The 20,608-nt window shown below is 39.1% G+C and overlaps 2 protein-coding genes and 1 non-coding gene across 6 annotated transcripts; all 3 read left to right on the top strand.

Moving 5' to 3' along the window:
• Positions 1-763: 763 nt before the first annotated feature.
• On the top strand, positions 764-5,218 carry LOC113047880 (microtubule-associated protein RP/EB family member 3-like). 2 transcript variants are annotated; one of them, XR_003276360.1, is made up of 8 exons: positions 764-994; positions 2,176-2,348; positions 2,419-2,564; positions 2,716-2,905; positions 3,180-3,328; positions 3,691-3,843; positions 4,229-4,414; positions 5,114-5,218. XR_003276360.1 is itself a non-coding variant. In XM_026209229.1 (7 exons), exons 2-7 carry the CDS (start codon positions 2,228-2,230, stop codon positions 4,292-4,294), a joined length of 825 nt encoding a protein of 274 aa, XP_026065014.1. In that variant the 5' UTR covers positions 764-994; positions 2,176-2,227; the 3' UTR covers positions 4,295-5,218. The 2 variants fall into 2 exon arrangements, 1 of the variants encoding a protein (XP_026065014.1); XM_026209229.1 differs by having other exon boundaries at positions 4,229-5,218.
• Positions 5,219-7,265: 2,047 nt separating this feature from the next.
• Positions 7,266-7,354, top strand: trnay-gua (transfer RNA tyrosine (anticodon GUA)). The gene is given in 2 exon segments: positions 7,266-7,302; positions 7,319-7,354. It is a non-coding gene; the product is annotated as a tRNA-Tyr (tRNA).
• A 1,306-nt stretch (positions 7,355-8,660) lies between these two features.
• LOC113047877 (cytosolic carboxypeptidase-like protein 5) lies at positions 8,661-20,487 on the top strand. Of its 3 annotated transcripts, none has more exons than XM_026209225.1 (16): positions 8,661-8,742; positions 9,813-10,037; positions 10,152-10,323; positions 10,413-10,573; positions 11,047-11,224; positions 11,330-11,508; positions 12,040-12,541; positions 12,874-13,043; positions 13,117-13,443; positions 13,651-13,829; positions 17,040-17,207; positions 19,268-19,383; positions 19,455-19,504; positions 19,569-19,672; positions 20,091-20,181; positions 20,301-20,487. In XM_026209225.1, the coding sequence occupies exons 2-16, from the start codon at positions 9,859-9,861 to the stop codon at positions 20,314-20,316; spliced, it is 2,592 nt and encodes an 863-aa protein (XP_026065010.1). In that variant the 5' UTR covers positions 8,661-8,742; positions 9,813-9,858; the 3' UTR covers positions 20,317-20,487. The 3 variants fall into 3 exon arrangements, with proteins under 3 accessions (XP_026065010.1, XP_026065009.1, XP_026065007.1); XM_026209224.1 differs by lacking the exon at positions 8,661-8,742 and adding an exon at positions 8,756-8,938 and having other exon boundaries at positions 13,654-13,829; XM_026209222.1 differs by lacking the exon at positions 8,661-8,742 and adding an exon at positions 8,757-8,938.
• Positions 20,488-20,608: the final 121 nt, after the last annotated feature.

The raw sequence follows: 20,608 nt of genomic DNA, 5'->3' as shown, positions 1-20,608 counted from the left end.
GAGAAGCCGTTCACACAGAACCAGAACAAACCTCTTCTTTTCAGAAAAAGCACTTTGTGAAGCGGTTTGTAAGAGAGAGAGAAGGCTTGTGTTCATCACATGGATAAGTGCAGGAAGAAACTGTATTGTTTCATTTAGTTGAGTTTATTTTATACACAGCATCAGAAGAACCGCTGCACATCGTTTCCTAAAAAATATTTTAAAATGTAAAAAAAAAATTATAATAATTTAGGTTTAGTTTGAACATGTTTTAAAAATTGAAAATAAGACAATTATGCATATGATTTTATATTTTTTTATTATTGTTCTGGCAGATATTGTTCCTATATATATATATATATATATATATATATATATATATATATATATATATATATATATATATATATATAATAAAATGAAAATAAGTGTAATCTTCAGTATGTCCGCTCTATTAACTAATTAACTAAATTATTAATTTTATGTTTTGTTATTTGGATTAGTGTTTATGTCTCTATTATTTTTTAATTTATTTCAGTTTTTGTAATTTTAGTACATCAGGTTACACTAAATGAAAACAAAAAATGTTGTCTTGGCAACTATCTGAAACGTTTTTTAGATTTTATTTCAGTTAACATTTAAAGTACAACTTTTTTATAGTGTAGTGTTGATAGAAAATAAATGTAAAAATAGAAAAGAAAATAAAGGAAAAAGAAGGGAGGGGGTCTCATTCTGATAACAAAAACGAGTTGTGTTTCTGTCCATCATTAGAGAAGAGACTTCACAAACATCTCCAGTCCATCCTTCCGTCCGCTGAAATGGGGTTTAATCTTAAAAACGTGCATTTCTGAGTAAAGTGTGTATTCTCACTGCGTATGCTGTAACGCGTCCCAGGCGCGCGCTTCCGGTTCGGTCGCATTTGCGTGACGCGTTCTGCACGCGTTTCCAGAGACGCGGATCACGAGAGATACTGCGCAGTCACGGAGAACATCAGCGGGACACATCCAGCTCAACCGTGAGTACATCCCTGATTTACTGGAGTGTGTGTCTGCTCGAGCACCGAGCACCGAGCACCGGAGACTGAAGGCGTGAACGACGCTCGGCTGCGGTTATAGCGGAGAGAGACGCGTCAGTCCGCGGAGGCCGCTTCAGACGCGCGCGTCCGTCTAACATGCGCGCGGTTCAGCTGTAATTCACGTTTAGCGGTAGAATGAATGTTTTGGTCAGTTTCGAGCTCTGTCACGGTATGGCGGAATATTTATTGCCTAATTAAATATTCTATAGAACAACAAGCCCCGCCCACTGAACGGTCCACCTTTGACTGACAGCGGCTAGTAACCAATCACGATTCACGACTGTGATGTAACCTAAAGCCTATTAGCTGTTTAAAATCATATGTCCCACGTGATTGTGATGTTTCAATAGACAACAAAACAATGTTTTTATTATAGCTAAAACTATTCAACGCTTTTTTTATTTAAATACATTTTAAATAAAATATAATGTTACTAAAGGAAAATTAACTAGCTGACATAAAGTGAAGCACAAAAATGACTAAAAATACTAAAGATTAACTAATAGTAAGGCTTATACAAACATTAATCTAACCTGTGTGTGTAGAGAGAGAGCTAGTATAAATAAACAATACAAGTAACATAAATATACAGTAAAAAAAATTATACATAAAATATTATATATATATATATATATATATATGTGTGTGTGTGTGTGTGTGTGTGTTTTATGTATCATTTGATTTCTCTATCAAAGTATGATACATTTCGATGTTTTTTAATAATATTTGCACAAATGAATGTAAACTTATGGGAATCCTCGTAATTAAATGAACTGATGGTAATGATTTAAACCGCTGGCTACAGAAGGATTGGCCTTTTCTGATCTGAGAGCCTCTTAAATGTATAACTGTGTGTGTGTGTGTGTGTGTGTGTGTGTGTGTGTGTGTGTGTGTGTGTGTGTGATTGAGTGAGTGCATGAGTGAGTGCGCGTGCTTGCGTGTGTGCAGTTCAACCTGTTTTTATACAGTCTATGAGTTGAAGAAATAAAACTGCATATTTTAAATCTTTGATGCAGGACTTATTAAATCACAAACATAAATGTGAAGTTACTTATTACTTTAAAAGTTGGACGATTTTTTTATGTTCCATTTTTATGATTTAATTATGTTCTCTTCATCAGACCCTGCACATAATCCCAAAGTTATTCCCCAAGATAAATCTGCAGCTGTGGGATGGCGGTGAACGTTTACTCCACGTCTATGACGATCGAGAACCTGAGCAGACATGACATGCTGGCCTGGGTCAACGACTCGCTGCACTTCAGCTACACCAAGATCGAGCAGCTGGGCTCAGGTGAGCGTCCGCCGGGTCTCGTGCTGGTCAGTGCTGGTCAGAGCTGCTGCTGACCGCTTGTGTTCCTCAGGTGCCGCCTACTGTCAGTTCATGGACATGCTGTTCCCCGGCTGTATCCTGCTGAAGAGGGTCAAGTTCCAGGCCAAACTGGAGCACGATTACATCCAAAACTTCAAAGTGCTGCAGACGGCCTTCAAGAGGATAAACGTGGACAAGGTGAGACGGACAAAGCCTTGATTGTTAGTATTTCAATCATTTGCATGTGTTTAAAATAATACTTTTATTAAGTTACAGTTCTAGTATTTATGGAATAAAGTCTCCTAACCTCCAGCGTTTAAAGTGTTTTGAAGTGTCTCTGCTGTTTCAGATCATTCCTGTGGAGAGACTCGTCAAGGGCAGGTTTCAGGACAACTTCGAGTTCCTTCAGTGGTTTAAGAAGTTCTTCGACGCTAACTACGACGGGAAAGAGTACGATCCTCAGTTAGCGCGACAGAGCCACGACGCCACGCCTCCAGGACACAACCCAGGGGAAGTCACCCCCCACCAGAGAGCAGCAGGTAACACACACACACACACACACACACACACACACACACACACACACACACACACACACACGTCAAGTACAGTACATACACACAGAGAATCTCTGTAGAAGGTGTGAGAGAGTGTGTGTGTGTTCTGGCTCTGGGTTTTAAGTGTGTTTCATGACCCACTTACAGATCTGAAACTCAGATGGCGATTGGCTGATGACTGAGCCTCTGCTTTGTGATTGGCTGATGCGTGAGGCAGTGTGCTGTGATTGGCTAATGACTTTGGTTTCATATTTAGGACCCCAGCGGACATCACCGACGGTCCCCAAAACTATGCCCATCCCCCCACGCCCCATAAACTCCACCCCCTCCACCGGAACACGGAGGAACATACCGATGTCACGGAACGGAGGCGGAGACGCCGAGATCATGGAGCTCAACCAGCAGGTAACACCCACCGAAAACAGGATAGACATTTATACAGAAGAAGACCTGTCCAGAAGAGGGGTTTGAGAGGTTTAGACAGATTTAGCTGACGTCTGAGTACATAGGTACACACACACACACACACACACACACAAACTCAGAATACAGACGAAATAAATACTAAATTAAATTCTAAATAAATAAAAAATAAGTAAAATAATAAATCTGAAGTAAAAACTTTGCGTGTGTGTGTGTGTGCGTGTGTGTGTGTGTGTGTGTGTGTGTGTGTGTGCGTGTGTGTGTGTGTGTGTGTGTGTGTGTGTGTGTGTGTGTGTGCGTGTGTGTGTGTGTGTGTGTGTGTGTGTGTGTGTGTGTGCGAGCAGCAGACGGCGCTGAAGCTGAAAGTCAACGGTTTGGAAACGGAGAGAGATTTTTACTTCGGTAAACTGCGAGACATCGAGCTGATCTGTCAGGAGAACGAGTGCGACAGCAACCCTGCCCTCGGCAAAATCATGGAGGTGCTCTACGCCACAGAGGTCAGAGGTCATCACAGATACACACAGCTGTATAGATCTCATTGCCACTGTTCATCTCACAGTTCTGACTTTCTTCTAAATTCAGGTTTTGTTTGATTTCTTGCAATTCTGATTTTTTTTTATCGGAATTATGATTTTTTTTCATTGAAATTTTTTTTTGTTTTTCTCTCGCTGTTCTGATTTTTTTTCTTCTCAAATTTAGATTTTTGTAAATTTTTTTCTGAATTTACTTTATTCTCGCTATTCAGTTTTTTCATCTCAGAATTCAGGTTTAGTTTTTTCACTATTCTGGCTTTTTTCTCTGTATTTCCCTCAGAGTTTATATTTCTACACAAAACGAGCTTTCACACAGTGTCCGGTTTATCGATGTTTGTTTTGTTTTCAGGATGGTTTTGTTCCTCCGGAGGACGAGGAGATTGAGGAACCGTCGCGGGACCAGGATGAATATTGATCCCTCCTCATCCTTTCTGCCTGCCCTTCCTCCATCATGTCATCCTTCTTTATTTCTCTCCCTCTTTCACTCCATCCCCCACCAGCAGACACTAGGGGCGTGGTCTAATTGGTTCATAGAGTGAGTAGGGGCGTGTCTATGCTAATGAGTTCTGAAGTGATGCGGTGAAGCTGATGTTTTATTGGCTGTGAGTTTAATGAAGAGACCAGACGACTGGATGATGATGATGATGATGACGCGGTGACACTATCTCACACACACAAACACACACACACACACTCACTGATGTAGCGACACACACAGAGCCAAGGTTAACAGTTTTTTATTTGGGCTCCAATCATCTTATTTATTAGAGAGCCTGGCACTTACATTATTTTTCATGTTCAATCTTTTGTTTTCTGTAGAGGGGTTTTGAGTAGCAGTCAATGATTTGGACACTTCAGATCTAATCCCAGACAAAACACAGATTAAATGAGCTTCAAATCAACATGAAGACTATTTAGTTTCTTATTCCTGCTCCTGATCTTAATACATCCTTCATCAGACCAGAAACGCATGTGAGGACAGAAAAAAGAGTTTGTGTGTTTAAATCATCATTGATAGCGCAGGTGTGGAAGTTTTATTTATTTTTGAAGTAAACCGTCAAACCGCATGAAAAAGAACAACTAACATTATACGGGAAGTACACTAAATAAATACGAAGAGGAAGAAACTTGGCCATTACTAACCGTTAACCGGCCTGCGATACAAAACAGAGTTTTCTAGCTGCTATGTTTTAATTTAATATTTCATTCTCATTCTTTTTTATTTGATTGACAGGACCTGTGTCATTAACCCTTTCACTCCTGACCTGCTGTCATGGCAACCGTTTGCAAACATGCATCCATGTGGAGTTTTGTGTAAAATAAAAAAGTGGAGAATGAAGGACGTGTGTTTGTAAGTTAATTCACACTCTACAGCTGCACTTAGACATCAGACACCGATTAACAGATCGAAATACCCAACAAAGAGTAGAGCACCGACGACGACTTGCCGCACTTTTGCATTTCAGATATCTTCGGCTACCTTGTTTGGGCCAGTCGCTGATTAGGGTAGAGCGCTGACTATCCAATAGGAATGAAGGAAATTCCAGGGAGGCGGGACGAATAAATTACACAGAATTAGAGGTTCGAATCCCGTCTCAGCCACAAATACCATAAAATTGAGTTTGTATTCTTTTTTCATCTAGATACACTTTAAGTACAATTAACATATAATAAACGAACTTTGTGAAAAAGGATAAAATTAATATTGTAATAATTGTTTTTTTGTTGGATGTACAAAATGTTAAATCTTAATAAAATATACATTATAATAGGGAATATATAGAAAAATGTGATGATTAAAAAGAACATTTTGGTAATATTTCAAGCCTTTATTTTTAAAGAGATATTAATTTTATATTTGTATAACTGTGTACAGAAAACCCATATATATGAAATATAAATAAAACTCACAATAACTAAGTTTTTCATTTTATTTATAGTAAGGGAATATACATAAAAAAATAATTATACATAAATTATCATAGATTATTAAACAACAGCAACAAATATAAAAATAAAGATGTGGAGAACAGAAAAAAGTATATGCGTTACATTAAATAATTATGTGTGTTTAATAGTAACAGTTATTTATATTCAGTGTTTACATATCTGAGCAAGATATCAATAAAATGTAATATCAATAAAAAAAGCTTGCCTTTATTTTATCCAAAATACATTAAAAGCAATAATATTGTGAAATATTTTTACTAGTTAAAATAACTGCTTTCTATTTTGAACATATTTTAAAGTGTAATGTATTTCTGTGATGCTCCGCTGTATTTTCAGCATCATTCCTCCAGTGTTCACATGTGTCACATGATCTTCAGAAATCAGAATAATATGATTAATTACTGCTCAAGAAACATTTCTGATTATTATTATTATTATCAATGTTTTAAACAGTTGTGACCCCAATGATTCTTTAAATAGAAAGAGCCAAAGATCTGCATTTATTTTAATAATAATAAATATTTCTTGAGCAGTAAATCATCATATCAGAATGATTTCTGAAGATCATGTGACACTGAAGACTGGAGGAAATTAATGATGCTGAAAATACAGCGGAGAAATAAATTACAGTATATTCAAATAGAAAGCAGCTAGGCAGCCGAAGTAGGCAGCGTTTGTTGTTCAAACAAAACAATTTCGTGAAGAAATCTCCGATCGTAAAACGCGTCTCCTCCACTGATCTATATATATTATAGATCAGTGGTCTCCTCTTCTTCAGAGCGAATGATTGACAGATGAGTATCCACTGTTTGAATTCCCCGCCACGAAAGATGCGAAACAGCGCCACGAAATCGTGTGGACACAAATATATTGTATCCGTAGTGTTAAGCACTTTACGCGGAAGACCGGGGTTCGATTCCCCGATGGAGAGATCTAGCTCTTTAGGGAAGTCGTGGCCTAGTGGTTATAGAGTTTGACTCCTAACCCTAGGGTTGTGGTTTTGAGTCTTATATATATCCACAAGCTACGTATTTGTAAGAAACAAATCCATCATGGAGACGTTTGTAACTAAAAATACGAGTCCATAAATCCACACCTAACAACCACAAGTCTGTAAAATTAACCCAATAGTATGTCGACTTCTACCTTTTAAAAACCAATCACGTTACGAATTTTACCTTTCTAAAACCAATCACGTACCGTCTTCTACCTTTTAAAAACCAATCACATTACGATCTCTATTTTTGCTCGTTCTATTAAATGGCAAACCAATCCCCGCGAACTAAGTTTATAACATTTATTTTAGGCACATGCCCTTATCACATGGACACAGTTGAAAGAGCACAATATGTTTAATCTTAGTATTTGTCAAAAGAATTTTTCATTCTAACCCTAACGTACTGTAAGTTTCATATTATGAAACATGTTTTCTGTCCCCTTCGATAGCTCAGTTGGTAGAGCGGAGGACTGTAGAGGCGAATACGCTGAAATCCTTAGGTCGCTGGTTCGAATCCGGCTCGAAGGAGGAAATTTTTTATTTTTTTTCCTTATTATTATTCACAACTTGTTAAATGTGCGGAGTTTGATTCAGTCGAGTAAAGAAGGTTAAGATAACGATAAGAACACATGCATTCTACAGAACAAACCAAGCCAGAAGAACTGGTTTAACTGGGAAACGATTCTAATGGTAATGTCTTTCCTGGACAACCGCAACATTAACCAGCTCAACCAGTGTTTATAGTGGAATACAGGGCAGTTTCCAGCTGTTTGGACATCCAAGACTAAATTTCGCGAACGCTTTCTAATATAGTATAAAAACCGAACTCATTATTTATTAAGATATACATTTTGCAGAATTTATCATCTGTAATACCATTATGTATCCACTAGAGGTCTGTATAGCCCTATATTAACACGTTTGTGCAATCCCCAGTTGCTAAGAAATTGTCATCACACATAAATCAATTGTATTGCATTTATCATCAAGGACTATTTTAAGACTTTTATCTGTTTTTGTTAAGTTGTTTGAAACATTGATTTAAAGTGTCAGTTTTTGCATTATTATTTCAGTCAAACTTTTTTTTCCCCCCAAACTACATTCAAAAGCTTGATCATCAGTCACATAAAAGTAATCAGAATGCATCGCCTTTGTTACTCTTTGACGCGTGAGCTTCCCCTTTAAATGACGCGACGCTCTGCCCTCTGTGACGCGACGCTCCCACAAAGCGCTGTTATAAATTATGTTGATTTCACTAGATCAGTGGTTGATTTATATTTATTTTGTGTTTATTATTTTCAAAAAAAGCATACTACGTGTTTATGTTTAAATAAAATTAATAAAAACTTTCTTCAAATATGTGTTTTTCTGTGTATGTGGGATATGATTTGATTGATATGATTTAGCAGATTTAATTTATCTGATCAAAAAAATATACGTCAAATGTAAAAAGTTTTATTCAAACGAACACACACACACACACACATATATATATAAAATATGATATGAAAAGAGCAGGCCCATCCCACATCCTCAACTATTTTCATAACGCTAACTTGCGATGCATTATAAATTAAAAAGCTATAGATAGAATCTTGAGCTTGGGTGTTATAAACGGAAATGAGCAATAATTATGATAAAATCGTAAAAAAAAACTCGACTAGTATTGAAACAAGACCAATCTAAGATTGTTTTATTATGGTTTGCAAGCTGTTTCCTGTTACTACGTCCTTGGAATCAAACCAACCAATCACTGCTCGCGGAGCTGTTGGGCGAGCCAATCAGCTGCCGCTGCGCTGTGCACGCGAGCCAATCAGCGGTCAGATCGCTTTTCCTGTGAGTCGCGCTGCTGATGAGGCTTTGTTTGGGTTTAAAGAGTCGCCTAGTGATCTCTGACGAGGAAGGAATAAACGCAGGTATTTATTCTCAACACAGCGATGACAAACGCATGCTTGCTTTGATTTGTGTTAAGATCTCTTTGCTGCTCGCCTCAGAGGTGTTTTGTCAGACATCAATGCTGATTTTGTCAAGAAATAGCTGCAGTAAAGCTAGCGAATGCTAACTAACACTAGCTACAGTGGAACTCAGAGACTGTCCTGTGTTTATGATTTGGTAAGTGATCAAGAATGATTGTATAACATGTCTCAATCACGTTATGTCACATACAAAAGCGTACCACGGTACAGGGATGGTTTCAGATGAAAACTACAGTCAGACATGACGAGTGACGTTACGTTACTTACGTTACATCACGGTATTACTACGATCATATCGCCCCAAACCAGCGACAACTATATGTGTGTGTGTGTTTATGAGAATAATGCAAAAAATCATGTTTATTTAAAATTAAAAATTGAATAATAATGCAACATTTTCAATGAAACATTTACAAACATATAGTGTGTATTCAGTATTAAAAAAATCAATACTGCAAATGTGCAAAATAATATATCGTATGTTTGACATTTAAATAAATATAAAGTGTTTATTGAAAATTTAAAACAATAAAAATAATGAAAAATGTGTAATAAATATGTAGTTTATCATTTAAAAATAAAAATGATGTGATGTGCAATAAACATATTTTGTGGTTTTTAACATTTAAAACCTGAAAATAAGCAAATAATGCAAAATGTGCAACAGAATAACTAAAAATAAAGTGTGCATTCTGTAATGCCACAGAAATGTTACACCGGTGGAGGTTTTGTGTGTGAAATGTGATGAACTCACAGTACGTCAAACCTCATCTGTTGTCATGTGAGAGTGTGTGTTTGTGTGTTTGTGTGTGTGTGTGTGTGTGTGTGAGAGAGAGAGAGAGAGTGTGTGTGTTTGTGTGTGTGTTTGTGTGTGAGAGAGAGAGAGAGAGAGAGTGTGTGTGTATGTGTGTGATCGTCACAGGATTGGTTTCAGGAGAGCAGACACAGGATCTGAACGCTGGTGTTGGGGTCAGAGGTCACTGACGGTGTGTGTTGTCTGTGATGCTCAGGTGTGGAGATGAAGCGTCTCAGCGCTGCGTGAGCGTCCGTCCCGTCATGGAGTTCCGCTTCGGGAGCATCGTGTTCAGCTCCAGCTTCGACTCGGGGAATCTGGGGCGTGTGGAGCGAGTGGAGCGATCCGAACCCGAAGCTTCGGCGCAGACGCAGCCCGACCACGAGTTCAACGTCTGGACCAAACCAGACTGCGCCAGCACCGAGTTCGAGAACGGCAACCGGTAGAGAGATGAATCATGACATCCGTCAGAATAAACTCAGAATCAGTCAGGTCTCTTTAACAGCTAGCCCCAAGCTAACATCTGAATGGTGTTTATTTCAATGTTTTTTGTCAGGTCGTGGTTTTACTTCAGTGTTCGTGGGATGTTGCCGGGCAAACTGCTGAAGATCAACATGATGAACATGAACAAACAGAGCAAGCTTTACTCTCAGGGCATGACGCCACTGGTGCGCTCACTTCCTGTCCGAGCACGCTGGGAGAGAGTCCGCGACAGACCCACGTTTGAGGTGCAGACACAGAGCCGTCTTTAATAATGTGCTGCTGTGATCCAGCTGTGAGTAACTGTGTGTGTGTGTGTGTGTGTGTGTGTGTGCAGATGTCAGACAGTCAGTTCGTCCTGTCGTTCGTTCATCGTGTGCTGGAGGTGCGCGGCGTCACCACCTACTTCTCCTTCTGTTATCCCTTCTCTTACACGGAGTGTCAGGACATGCTGCTTCAGCTGGACCAGCGGCTCCTGAGCGCCACACACACCTGCAGGTACACACACACACACACCTGAAGGTACACACACACACACACACACCTGCAGGTACATACACACACACACACACACACACACACCTGCAGGTACACACACACACACACGCACACACATGTTTGTTTTAGTGTAAAGTGTGTTCATCCCATAGGTGTAATGGTTTTTATTCTGTACAAACTGTATATTCTATGTCCCTTCACCAACCCTACACCTAACCCTAACCCTCACAGGAAACTTTGTGCATTTTTACTTTCTCAAAAAAACTCATTCTGTATGATTTATAAGTGTTTTGAAAAATGGGGACATGGGTTATGTCCTCATAAGTCTCCCTCTCCTTGTAATACCTGTGTCATACCCATGTCATTATACAGAGTTGTGTCCTGATATGATACACACACACACACACACACACACACATTATATATTTTTACATAAACCACATTAATGTCTGTGTGTGTTTGTGCGTCTGCAGTCCGCTGGAGAGCATCTACTATCACCGTGAGCTGCTGTGTCACTCTCTGGACGGTCAGCGTGTGGATCTGATCACGGTGTCGTCGTGTCACGGTCTGCTGGACGAGAGGGAGCCGCGGCTGGACAGACTCTTCCCAGACCTCGGCACGCCTCGAGCTCACGGCTTCAGCGGCAAACGGGTAACGGACCTTCACTCCTGACGTGATCCGCTGCTGATTACACCACGTGGATCGGATCACACACGTGACTCCCGTGTGTGTGTGTGTGTGTGTGTGTGTGTCCAGGTGTTTTTTCTCAGCAGTCGTGTTCATCCCGGTGAGACGCCGTCTAGTTTTGTTTTTAACGGCTTCCTGAACTTCATCTTGAGTCCGGACGATCCTCGCGCTCAGACGCTCCGCAGGATGTTCGTCTTCAAACTCATTCCCATGCTGAACCCCGACGGGGTCGTCAGGGGTCACTACAGGTCAGAGGTCACCTGGGAGCTCTCTCAGTCTCCTGTTTATTGAACATTAAGGACCATCTCTTCGCAAACTTGCCATTTCAACCTTATTTTTTAAACCATATAACTTATTAATTGTTAAACGACTAGATTTAATTAATTCGGTAATTTTACTTTTTAAATTGTATAATTTTAATTATTTTGTTAAATCAGTTACTTTATTTGTCTTAAAAATTAACTGATTATTTTTAATTATATACATTAAATTAGATATGTTAGATGTTATAAAATGAATTACTTTAAGCTATTTTAAATTTAATCAACCTTTTTAAGTGTTTCAAGGGTTTTATATTTAATTAGTTATTCAAAATGTTTTATATAAAATTATTTATTTGAACTGACATGTAAATTATTTTAAAATAATTTTTTTACTTATATTTGCTTCTTTGAAATGTAATTAATTATTTTAAGTGTTCTAAATGCAAGAGTGTGTGTGTGTGTGTGTGTGTATGTGTGTGTGTGTGTGTGTGTGTGTGTGTGTGTGTGTGTGTGCAGGACGGACTCGCGCGGTGTGAATCTGAACAGACAGTATTTGAACCCGAGTCCAGATCTGCATCCGTCCATCTACGGAGCCAAATCTCTGCTGCTCTACCATCACATACACAATCGCCTCGGCAACAGCACACCCTCCGCCCTCAAATCCTCCAACCAATCAAACACCACCCCTCCTGTGACCACGCCCACCGAGCTAGAGCACAGTCTCAACCTGCGCAATGAGGCAGAGCAAGGGGACGGACCGACCCTTGACCTCTCTGAGATCCCCATGCAGCTGGAGGAGAGCTGGGAGAAGGGCGGAGTCGAGAGGGAGGCGGGGCCCTGTGATGAGAACGAAACCACGCCCAGCAGAGCCGAAGCACCAGGTGTGACAAACCCCGCCCCCTCTGAGCAGATCCCGCCCCAGGAGAGCGGCGTGGCCTATTATATAGACCTGCACGGACACGCCTCCAAGAGAGGATGCTTCATGTACGGCAACAACCTGCCGGACGAGAGTCAGCAGGTGTGTGTGTGTGTGTGTGAGAGAGAGAGAGAGAGAGTGTGTGTGTGAGTGAGTGTGTGTGTGTGTGTGTGTGTTTGTGTGTGTGTGTGTGTGTGTTTGTGTGTGAGTGAGTGAATGAGTGTTTGTGTGGGTGTGTGTGTATCAGAGTGTATGTGAATGTGTGTGTGTGTGTGTGTATAGAGTAAAACACAGTAACAGTGTTTTTTGTTCATTTGTTAAATTTTTTTTAGCCTCATAAAAATGCATTAATTGTTAAAGTATTAAATGTGATCTTTTAAAGTGTTTTACATGGAGTCAGATATTTGAAATGGATCATTGTCTTGTTTCCGCAGGTGGAGAACATGTTGTATCCGAAGCTGATCTCGTTAAACTGTGCTCACTTTGATTTCCTGGGCTGTAATTTCTCCGAGAAGAACATGTACGCTCGAGACAAACGTGACGGTCAGTCGAAGGAGGGCAGCGGGCGAGTGGCCATTCACAAAGCCATCGGCCTGATCCACAGGTACTGACCCAGAGACGGGTGTGTGTGTGTGTGTGTGTGTGTGTGAACAAACCTGTGTGCTTTCTGTCTTCAGCTACACACTGGAGTGCAACTACAACACGGGCCGCTCGGTGAACAGCATCCCCCCCGCCTGTCACGATAACGGCCGAGCCACGCCCCCCCCGCCGCCCAGCTTCCCGCCCAAATACACGCCGCAGGTGTACGAGCAGGTGGGGCGCGCGGTGGCCATCGCAGCACTGGACATGCAGGAGTGTAACCCGTGGCCACGGCTGGTTCTGTCTGAACACAGCAGTCTGATGAACCTGCGCGCCTCCATCCTCAAACACGTGAGGAACAGCAAGGGCCTCGCCTCCAACCACCGCAGGAACACCACCAAGTCCAGCAGCCCGCCCAAACCTGCGTGAGAACGCTTAACCCATCAGTCATCTCATGTGTTCTACATTTACTTATTTATTTGCTGAGCTCATTCAGTTTTGTGTTTATTGACTCATTAATAACTTTTGTTCAGTTTTCTTTTTATCTCTTTGCAAATTCGTATTTTACACCAGGCATATGAACAGATGTATTGATGCGAAGCTTTTTCCCGCTGTGCTGTGTGTTTTCTCAGAAGTCTGAGCATGTCTGCCTCGGAGAACTCCCTGATCCGGACGCGCAGTAACAGCAGCGTTCCCGGGAGCCGGCAGACGTCTCCTCAGCTCAAGAGTTCTCCCAGCTTCACCTTCGGCTGCAGCACGTCTGGCCCTGCATCACAGCGGCCCTCACACCGGAGCCTGGGGCCCGTCAGAGGTCAGAGCACACCGCTTATCTGTGTGTGGGATATGGTGCTTTCAGATCATGTCGGATTGATCATATTTACGATGAATGCACATGAACACCTCCAAACAGTTGTAATTACAAAGCGGGAAACTCTCTTTAAACCCTGTGTGTCTGTTTATTATGAAGAACAGCACAAGCTGGTGCTGGAGGAACTCAATCTGTGTTTAGTGCAGCGTTTCCCAAACCTGCTTTTATTTATATACTGTCATTGTTTTATGTCTTTATAAGATTTTGAGATATGAACTGAATTATAAGATAATGATATTAATATTATGATATAAACTCTGAAATTGAGAAATATAAACTTAATTGACAGATATAAACTGAATTATGAGAACTAAACTCTGATTAATGAGATATAAACTGAATTATGAGATATAAACTGAATTGAGAGATATAAACTCTGGATTATGAGATATAAACTGAATTGAGAGATATAAACTCTGGATTATGAGATATAAACTGAATTGAGAGATATAAACTCTGGATTATGAGACATAAACTGAATTGAGAGAGATAAACTCTGGATTATGAGATATAAACTGAATTGAGAGATATAAACTGAATTATGAGATATCAACTCTGGATTATGATATATAAACTGAATTGAGAGAGATAAACTGAATTGAGAGACATAAACTCTGGATTATGAGATATAAACTGAATTGAGAGAGATAAACTGAATTGAGAGACATAAACTCTGGATTATGAGATATAAACTGAATTATGAGATATAAACTGAATTGAGAGATATAAACTGAATTATGAGATATAAACTGAATTGAGAGATATAAACTCTGGATTATGAGATATAAACTGAATTGAGAGATATAAACTCTGGATTATGAGATATAAACTGAATTGAGAGATATAAACTCTGGATTATGAGATATAAACTGAATTGAGAGATATAAACTCTGGATTATGAGATATAAACTGAATTGAGAGATATAAACTCTGGATTATGAGATATAAACTGAATTGAGAGATATAAACTCTGGATTATGAGATATAAACTGAATTGAGAGATATAAACTGAATTATGAGATATAAACTCTGGATTATGATATATAAACTGAATTGAGAGAGATAAACTCTGGATTATGAGATATAAACTGAATTGAGAGAGATAAACTGAATTGAGAGACATAAACTCTGGATTATGAGATATAAACTGAATTATGAGATATAAACTGAATTGAGAGATATAAACTGAATTATGAGATATAAACTGAATTGAGAGATATAAACTCTGGATTATGAGATATAAACTGAATTGAGAGATATAAACTCTGGATTATGAGATATAAACTGAATTGAGAGATATAAACTCTGGATTATGAGATATAAACTGAATTGAGAGATATAAACTCTGGATTATGAGATATAAACTGAATTGAGAGATATAAACTCTGGATTATGAGATATAAACTCTGGATTATGAGATATAAACTGAATTGAGAGAGATAAACTCTGGATTATGAGATATAAACTGAATTGAGAGATATAAACTCTGGATTATGAGATATAAACTGAATTGAGAGAGATAAACTGAATTGAGAGACATAAACTCTGGATTATGAGATATAAACTGAATTGAGAGAGATAAACTGAATTGAGAGACATAAACTCTGGATTATGAGATATAAACTGAATTATGAGATATAAACTGAATTGAGAGATATAAACTGAATTATGAGATATAAACTGAATTGAGAGATATAAACTCTGGATTATGAGATATAAACTGAATTGAGAGATATAAACTCTGGATTATGAGATATAAACTGAATTGAGAGATATAAACTCTGGATTATGAGATATAAACTGAATTGAGAGATATAAACTGAATTATGAGATATAAACTCTGGATTATGAGATATAAACTGAATTGAGAGAGATAAACTCTGGATTATGAGATATAAACTGAATTGAGAGATATAAACTCTGGATTATGAGATATAAACTAAATTGAGAGATATAAACTGAATTATGAGATATAAACTCTGGATTATGAGATATAAACTGAATTGAGAGATATAAACTGAATTATGAGATATAAACTCTGGATTATGAGATATAAACTGAATTGAGAGATATAAACTGAATTATGAGATATAAACTCTGGATTATGAGATATAAACTGAATTGAGAGAGATAAACTGAATTGAGAGACATAAACTCTGGATTATGAGATATAAACTGAATTATGAGATATCAACTCTGGATTATGAAATATAAACTGAATTATGATATATAAACTGAATTGAGAGATATAAACTGAATTATGAGATGTAAACTCTGGATTATGAGATATAAACTTAATTGAGAGATATAAACTGAATTGAGAGATATAAACTGAATTATGATATAGAAACTGAATTGAGAGAGATAAACTCTGAATTATGATATATAAACTGAATTGAGAGATATAAACTGAATTATGAGATATAAACTGAATTGAGAGTTATAAACTGAATTATGAGATATAAACTGAATTATGAGATATAAACTGAATTGAGAGATATAAACTGAATTGAGAGATATAAACTGAATTATGAGATATAAACTGAATTATGATATATAAACTGAATTGAGAGAGATAAACTGAATTATGAGATATAAACTGAATTGAGAGATATAAACTGAATTGAGAGAGATAAACTGAATTGAGAGCGATAAACTGAATTGGGAGATATAAACTGAATTATGATATATAAACTGAATTGAGAGAGATAAACTGAATTGGGAGATATAAACTGAATTATGAGATATAAACTGAATTGAGAGAGATAAACTGAATTGAGAGCGATAAACTGAATTGGGAGATATAAACTGAATTATGAGATATAAATTCTGGATTATGAGATAGAAACTGAATTGAGAGATATAAACTCTGGATTATGAGATATAAACTGAATTATGAGATATAAACTGAATTGAGAGATATAAACTGAATTGAGATTTAAACTTGATTATGAGATAAACTGAATTATGAGAGTTAATCTGAATTATAAGACATAGAGATGAAGTCTGACTTGTGCAGTAAATAGTTGTAATCACCTGTTGTAATATTTTAATTGTGTGGCAGCAGCGAGCCTCATATGTTAGCGTAGCTGCTTAGCTGTGTGTTTGTGTGTTTGCTGTGGTCTGTGTCTGATGCCTCTCTGTGTTTTGTAGAGTCTAAAGCTCAGGAGAAGAGGCGTCCACATCATCAGCACCAGCGGCTCTCCCTGCGGCAGCAGCCGGCCCCCACACGTCCCCCCCCCTCGCCCTCCTCCTCCTCGTCTTCCTCCCCGTCCTCCTCGTCCTCGGGGGCCCCGGGCCCCTGCTCCATCAGTATGGCAGGTCTGTACTCGCTCCAGCCGCCCAGCCTGGCTCAGATCCTGCCCTCCCTGCAGGCCATGCCCCGCCCCAGCCTGCTCTCCAAACTGCCCCCCCTGCAGGCCTACCTCAGCGACAGCAGGACGGCCCCGGGGCCCGCGCCGCAGTGACCCCCCTCACTGCCTGTGTGTGTGTGTGTGTGTGTGGACTGAAGTTTTCTTTTTATTCTTATTTTTTATGTTGGATTTTACATCCTTTGATGTTCTTTCCCATGTAGCACCTGAAAAGATTATTAGAGATGTTCATTTAATAAGAAAGATTTTATTTATTATGATTAAATCTAGTGTTAATGAGGCCTTCGATTCTATTTTCATTGAATATGAGCTCAAACTGCACACGATTATGAGTTAATCTCAAGAAAATACAGCACATTTCAGCCCAAAATAATAACAATGTAGCATTTTTGTTTTCTTCTTTAGCATGCATTTTATTTTATGGCATTATTTTCACGATAAACAATAACTATTGAATGGTTGAATTCCTACAAAAAATTTGCATAAAGAAAATGAAAACTGTTTTTTTTTTTAATAGCATTATTTCCATGGCAAACGCATTTCTAGTTTTCATTACTAAAAACTTTCATTACTAGTTCTGTTATTTTAGAGAGTCAAGCATTCTATAATCTTTTTTTCTATTTATTTTTATTTTTATGCATTATAAAGACCATTAAACACGTTTACCTCTGATTTTAATTGCTGCAGTGCAACCAAATGTTTACTTCTGAGTAATGAGAATCGTGTGTCTTTGAAGTACAGTAATGAGAAGATTGCCATGAAAATGTCACCAAACATTCTGCTTTTGGGTTGAAATGTGATCATGTTCTTGAGAAAGCTGCAGAAATCAGACACTAGTAAGAATCAGACGAGATGTTTCAGACCTGCTGAAGGCCGCGGCACCTTTGTAGCTTCTTGTGTTGAGAGTGAATGTATATCATGAGGATGAAGCAGTGAATAATGTGTTGTAGGTCTGCAGCATCAGTGTGTGTGTGTGTGTGTGTGTTTTCTACTCTCTCACAGCTTGATGTGGTTGTGTTTGTGAGCACTGTCTTCATCTGAAAGCCTTTATTCTGAGTTCGCACTCGCTGTGTTTGTGGCTCTCAATCATATTTCACATCAAAATCAAAAGAAAACCAATTAGAGATTAGATCTAATATAACATCTAAATATATATATTTGACATGTTTAGGTCCATTGAAGATTTTGGACATTATTATCATGACAGTAAACACCTTTTCCTCTCAAACCTGTGTTTTTTTTTCTTCTGACATGCTAAATAATGATATATTGTATTTAATTGTGCAGTATTATGGAATTATTTGTCTTAATAAATTTGAAATGTTAAATATGCTGTTTTTAATAAAAAATAAAAAAAACAGAATATTATTATTTTTTATTTATTTATTTTTTTTGCTAAAAAGTAAAAGGTATATTTAATGGACCTAAGAATAGACTTCACTTTTTTTAAAACAAATATAATTTCTTCTGTGTTTCTTTATGTTTGGGGTGAAATATGACGTGTGTGTGAGATCCGCTCGTTCTGGTGTGTGTGTGTGTGTGTGTGTGAGGTTCTTTGCTGCTCAGAACTCGTTCAGCTAATGTCAGACCTCCAGATGTGAAGCACACGTCCAGACAGAGCTGTGTGTGAAGATGGCGTGATCTGACGCTTGTGTCGTGTTCTTCCTCTGCACTATTTCACTGTGTGTTTGTGCTGAAGCTGTAATCTGGTGCTTTTCTCGTCCCGTCTGTCTCTGGATGTGTAAGAGTCAGCAGCCAATCACGCGTCTCCTGTAAACCACATGATGCTGTGCTCGTTAATAAATGTATCTTGTGAAACATGATAGACGCATACGAACTGACTTTTCTCTAATAAACATCCTGTTTGAACTGCTTCTGTGACCTTTGACCTTTCTTTACAATGCCACTCTATGACATCACATCCTGTCACATATATTAATGAAGGGGCTCCTTCCACTGTTGCCACGGTTACTATGGAACTTGTTTATAACTGTCTGTCTTGTTGCTTAGGCAACAGCAGCCCTGAGTTCCACCCGGCCGGACAGACGTGTGGTGGGCGGGGCAAGCCCTTCAGAGGCCCCGCCCCCTCCCCGCCCCCCCAGCAGAGGAAGGCGCTGCTGTCACAGGTAGAGAATCAGCTCAGAAACACATGATCAGACGCCTGGTGGATGTGAACAGCACTCGGCCTGTTTTTCAGGAGCCGCTGCGGGAGTCTCTGGACATCCTGGCATCTGTGGAGTACAGCAGGTGAGCGTCAGACACAGGTGTGATGAAGGACAGAGACGGGTTCTGAGTCTGTGATCTCTCTCAGATGTGAGCTGCAGCCTCGGCCCAGCCGTATCCCGGTCGGGTCCCAGACGCCCAGCCTGAGAGTGTGGAAGCTCATCACACCCGGCATCAAGAAACACCTGGCAGGTCAGAGTCGCCCAGGAGCCTTTACTTCTTCAGCTCTCTGTCACTGTGTTATATGTGCAGATCCTTTACATCTCATCTCATTACTGGAGATAGAGAGTGATATTCAGATCATTGTGTGTCAGTATCTGATTTCTACTGTTAGAAAGATCTCACTGATTTACAAGCAGCAGAATCTCATCATAGAAATATCAGCATCTGCAGCAGATTGAGCTGTTCTTTCCTCTATATTCTCACTAGATCAGACTATATGAGCCAGAAAAGTCTGATGGAGCAAAGCAAAAAACTTCAGATTTTCTTTCATATTTTGTGTAATGATTCGATTAAGTTAAGAGGTTTCAAATGTCAGGCTTCACAGGGTTAAACCTGCGGTTGTGTTCACACTGATCCTGATTATTGTGTCCTCTTCTGCTATTTCCAGGAGTGTCTGGGAAAGACACGAAAGGTTCTTCTGTGTGTCTGAAGACCTCGTCCTGTAGCGGTCAGAGCTCTGGAGACTCACACACACACAGGTAACACACACACACACACACACACACTCTGTACGTGTGAGGAGGATGGGGTGCAGTGCTGTTGAATGCAGCAGATTTATTGCAAGTGCTCTAATGCTTAAAGATTTTCATCTCAACAGATCTCTGCCGACCTGAGGAACTCTGGATCTGTTCACCTGCACACACACACACACACACACACACACTCGTGTTAGAGGAACAGTTCAGCCAAAATATCCTCCCCTCAGTTCATCTGAGATCAGGTTGAGTGTGTGTCTTCATCAGTGTCTCATCAGTGGATGCTCTGCAGTGAATGGGTGCCGTCAGAATGAGAGTCCTAACAGCTGATGAAAACATCACAATAATCCACAGCATGAGACATTTCTCCAAACCTGATGAAGACGCACACTCCTCCTGATCTCAGATGAACTGAGGGAGGATATTTTCA

The sequence above is a fragment of the Carassius auratus genome, chromosome 29 (genome assembly GCF_003368295.1).
Source record: "Carassius auratus strain Wakin chromosome 29, ASM336829v1, whole genome shotgun sequence".
In the NCBI taxonomy this organism is placed as follows: domain Eukaryota; kingdom Metazoa; phylum Chordata; class Actinopteri; order Cypriniformes; family Cyprinidae; genus Carassius; species Carassius auratus.
The sequence above is the reverse complement of the archived record's forward strand: the minus strand, read 5'-3'. Positions and strand labels throughout refer to the sequence as shown.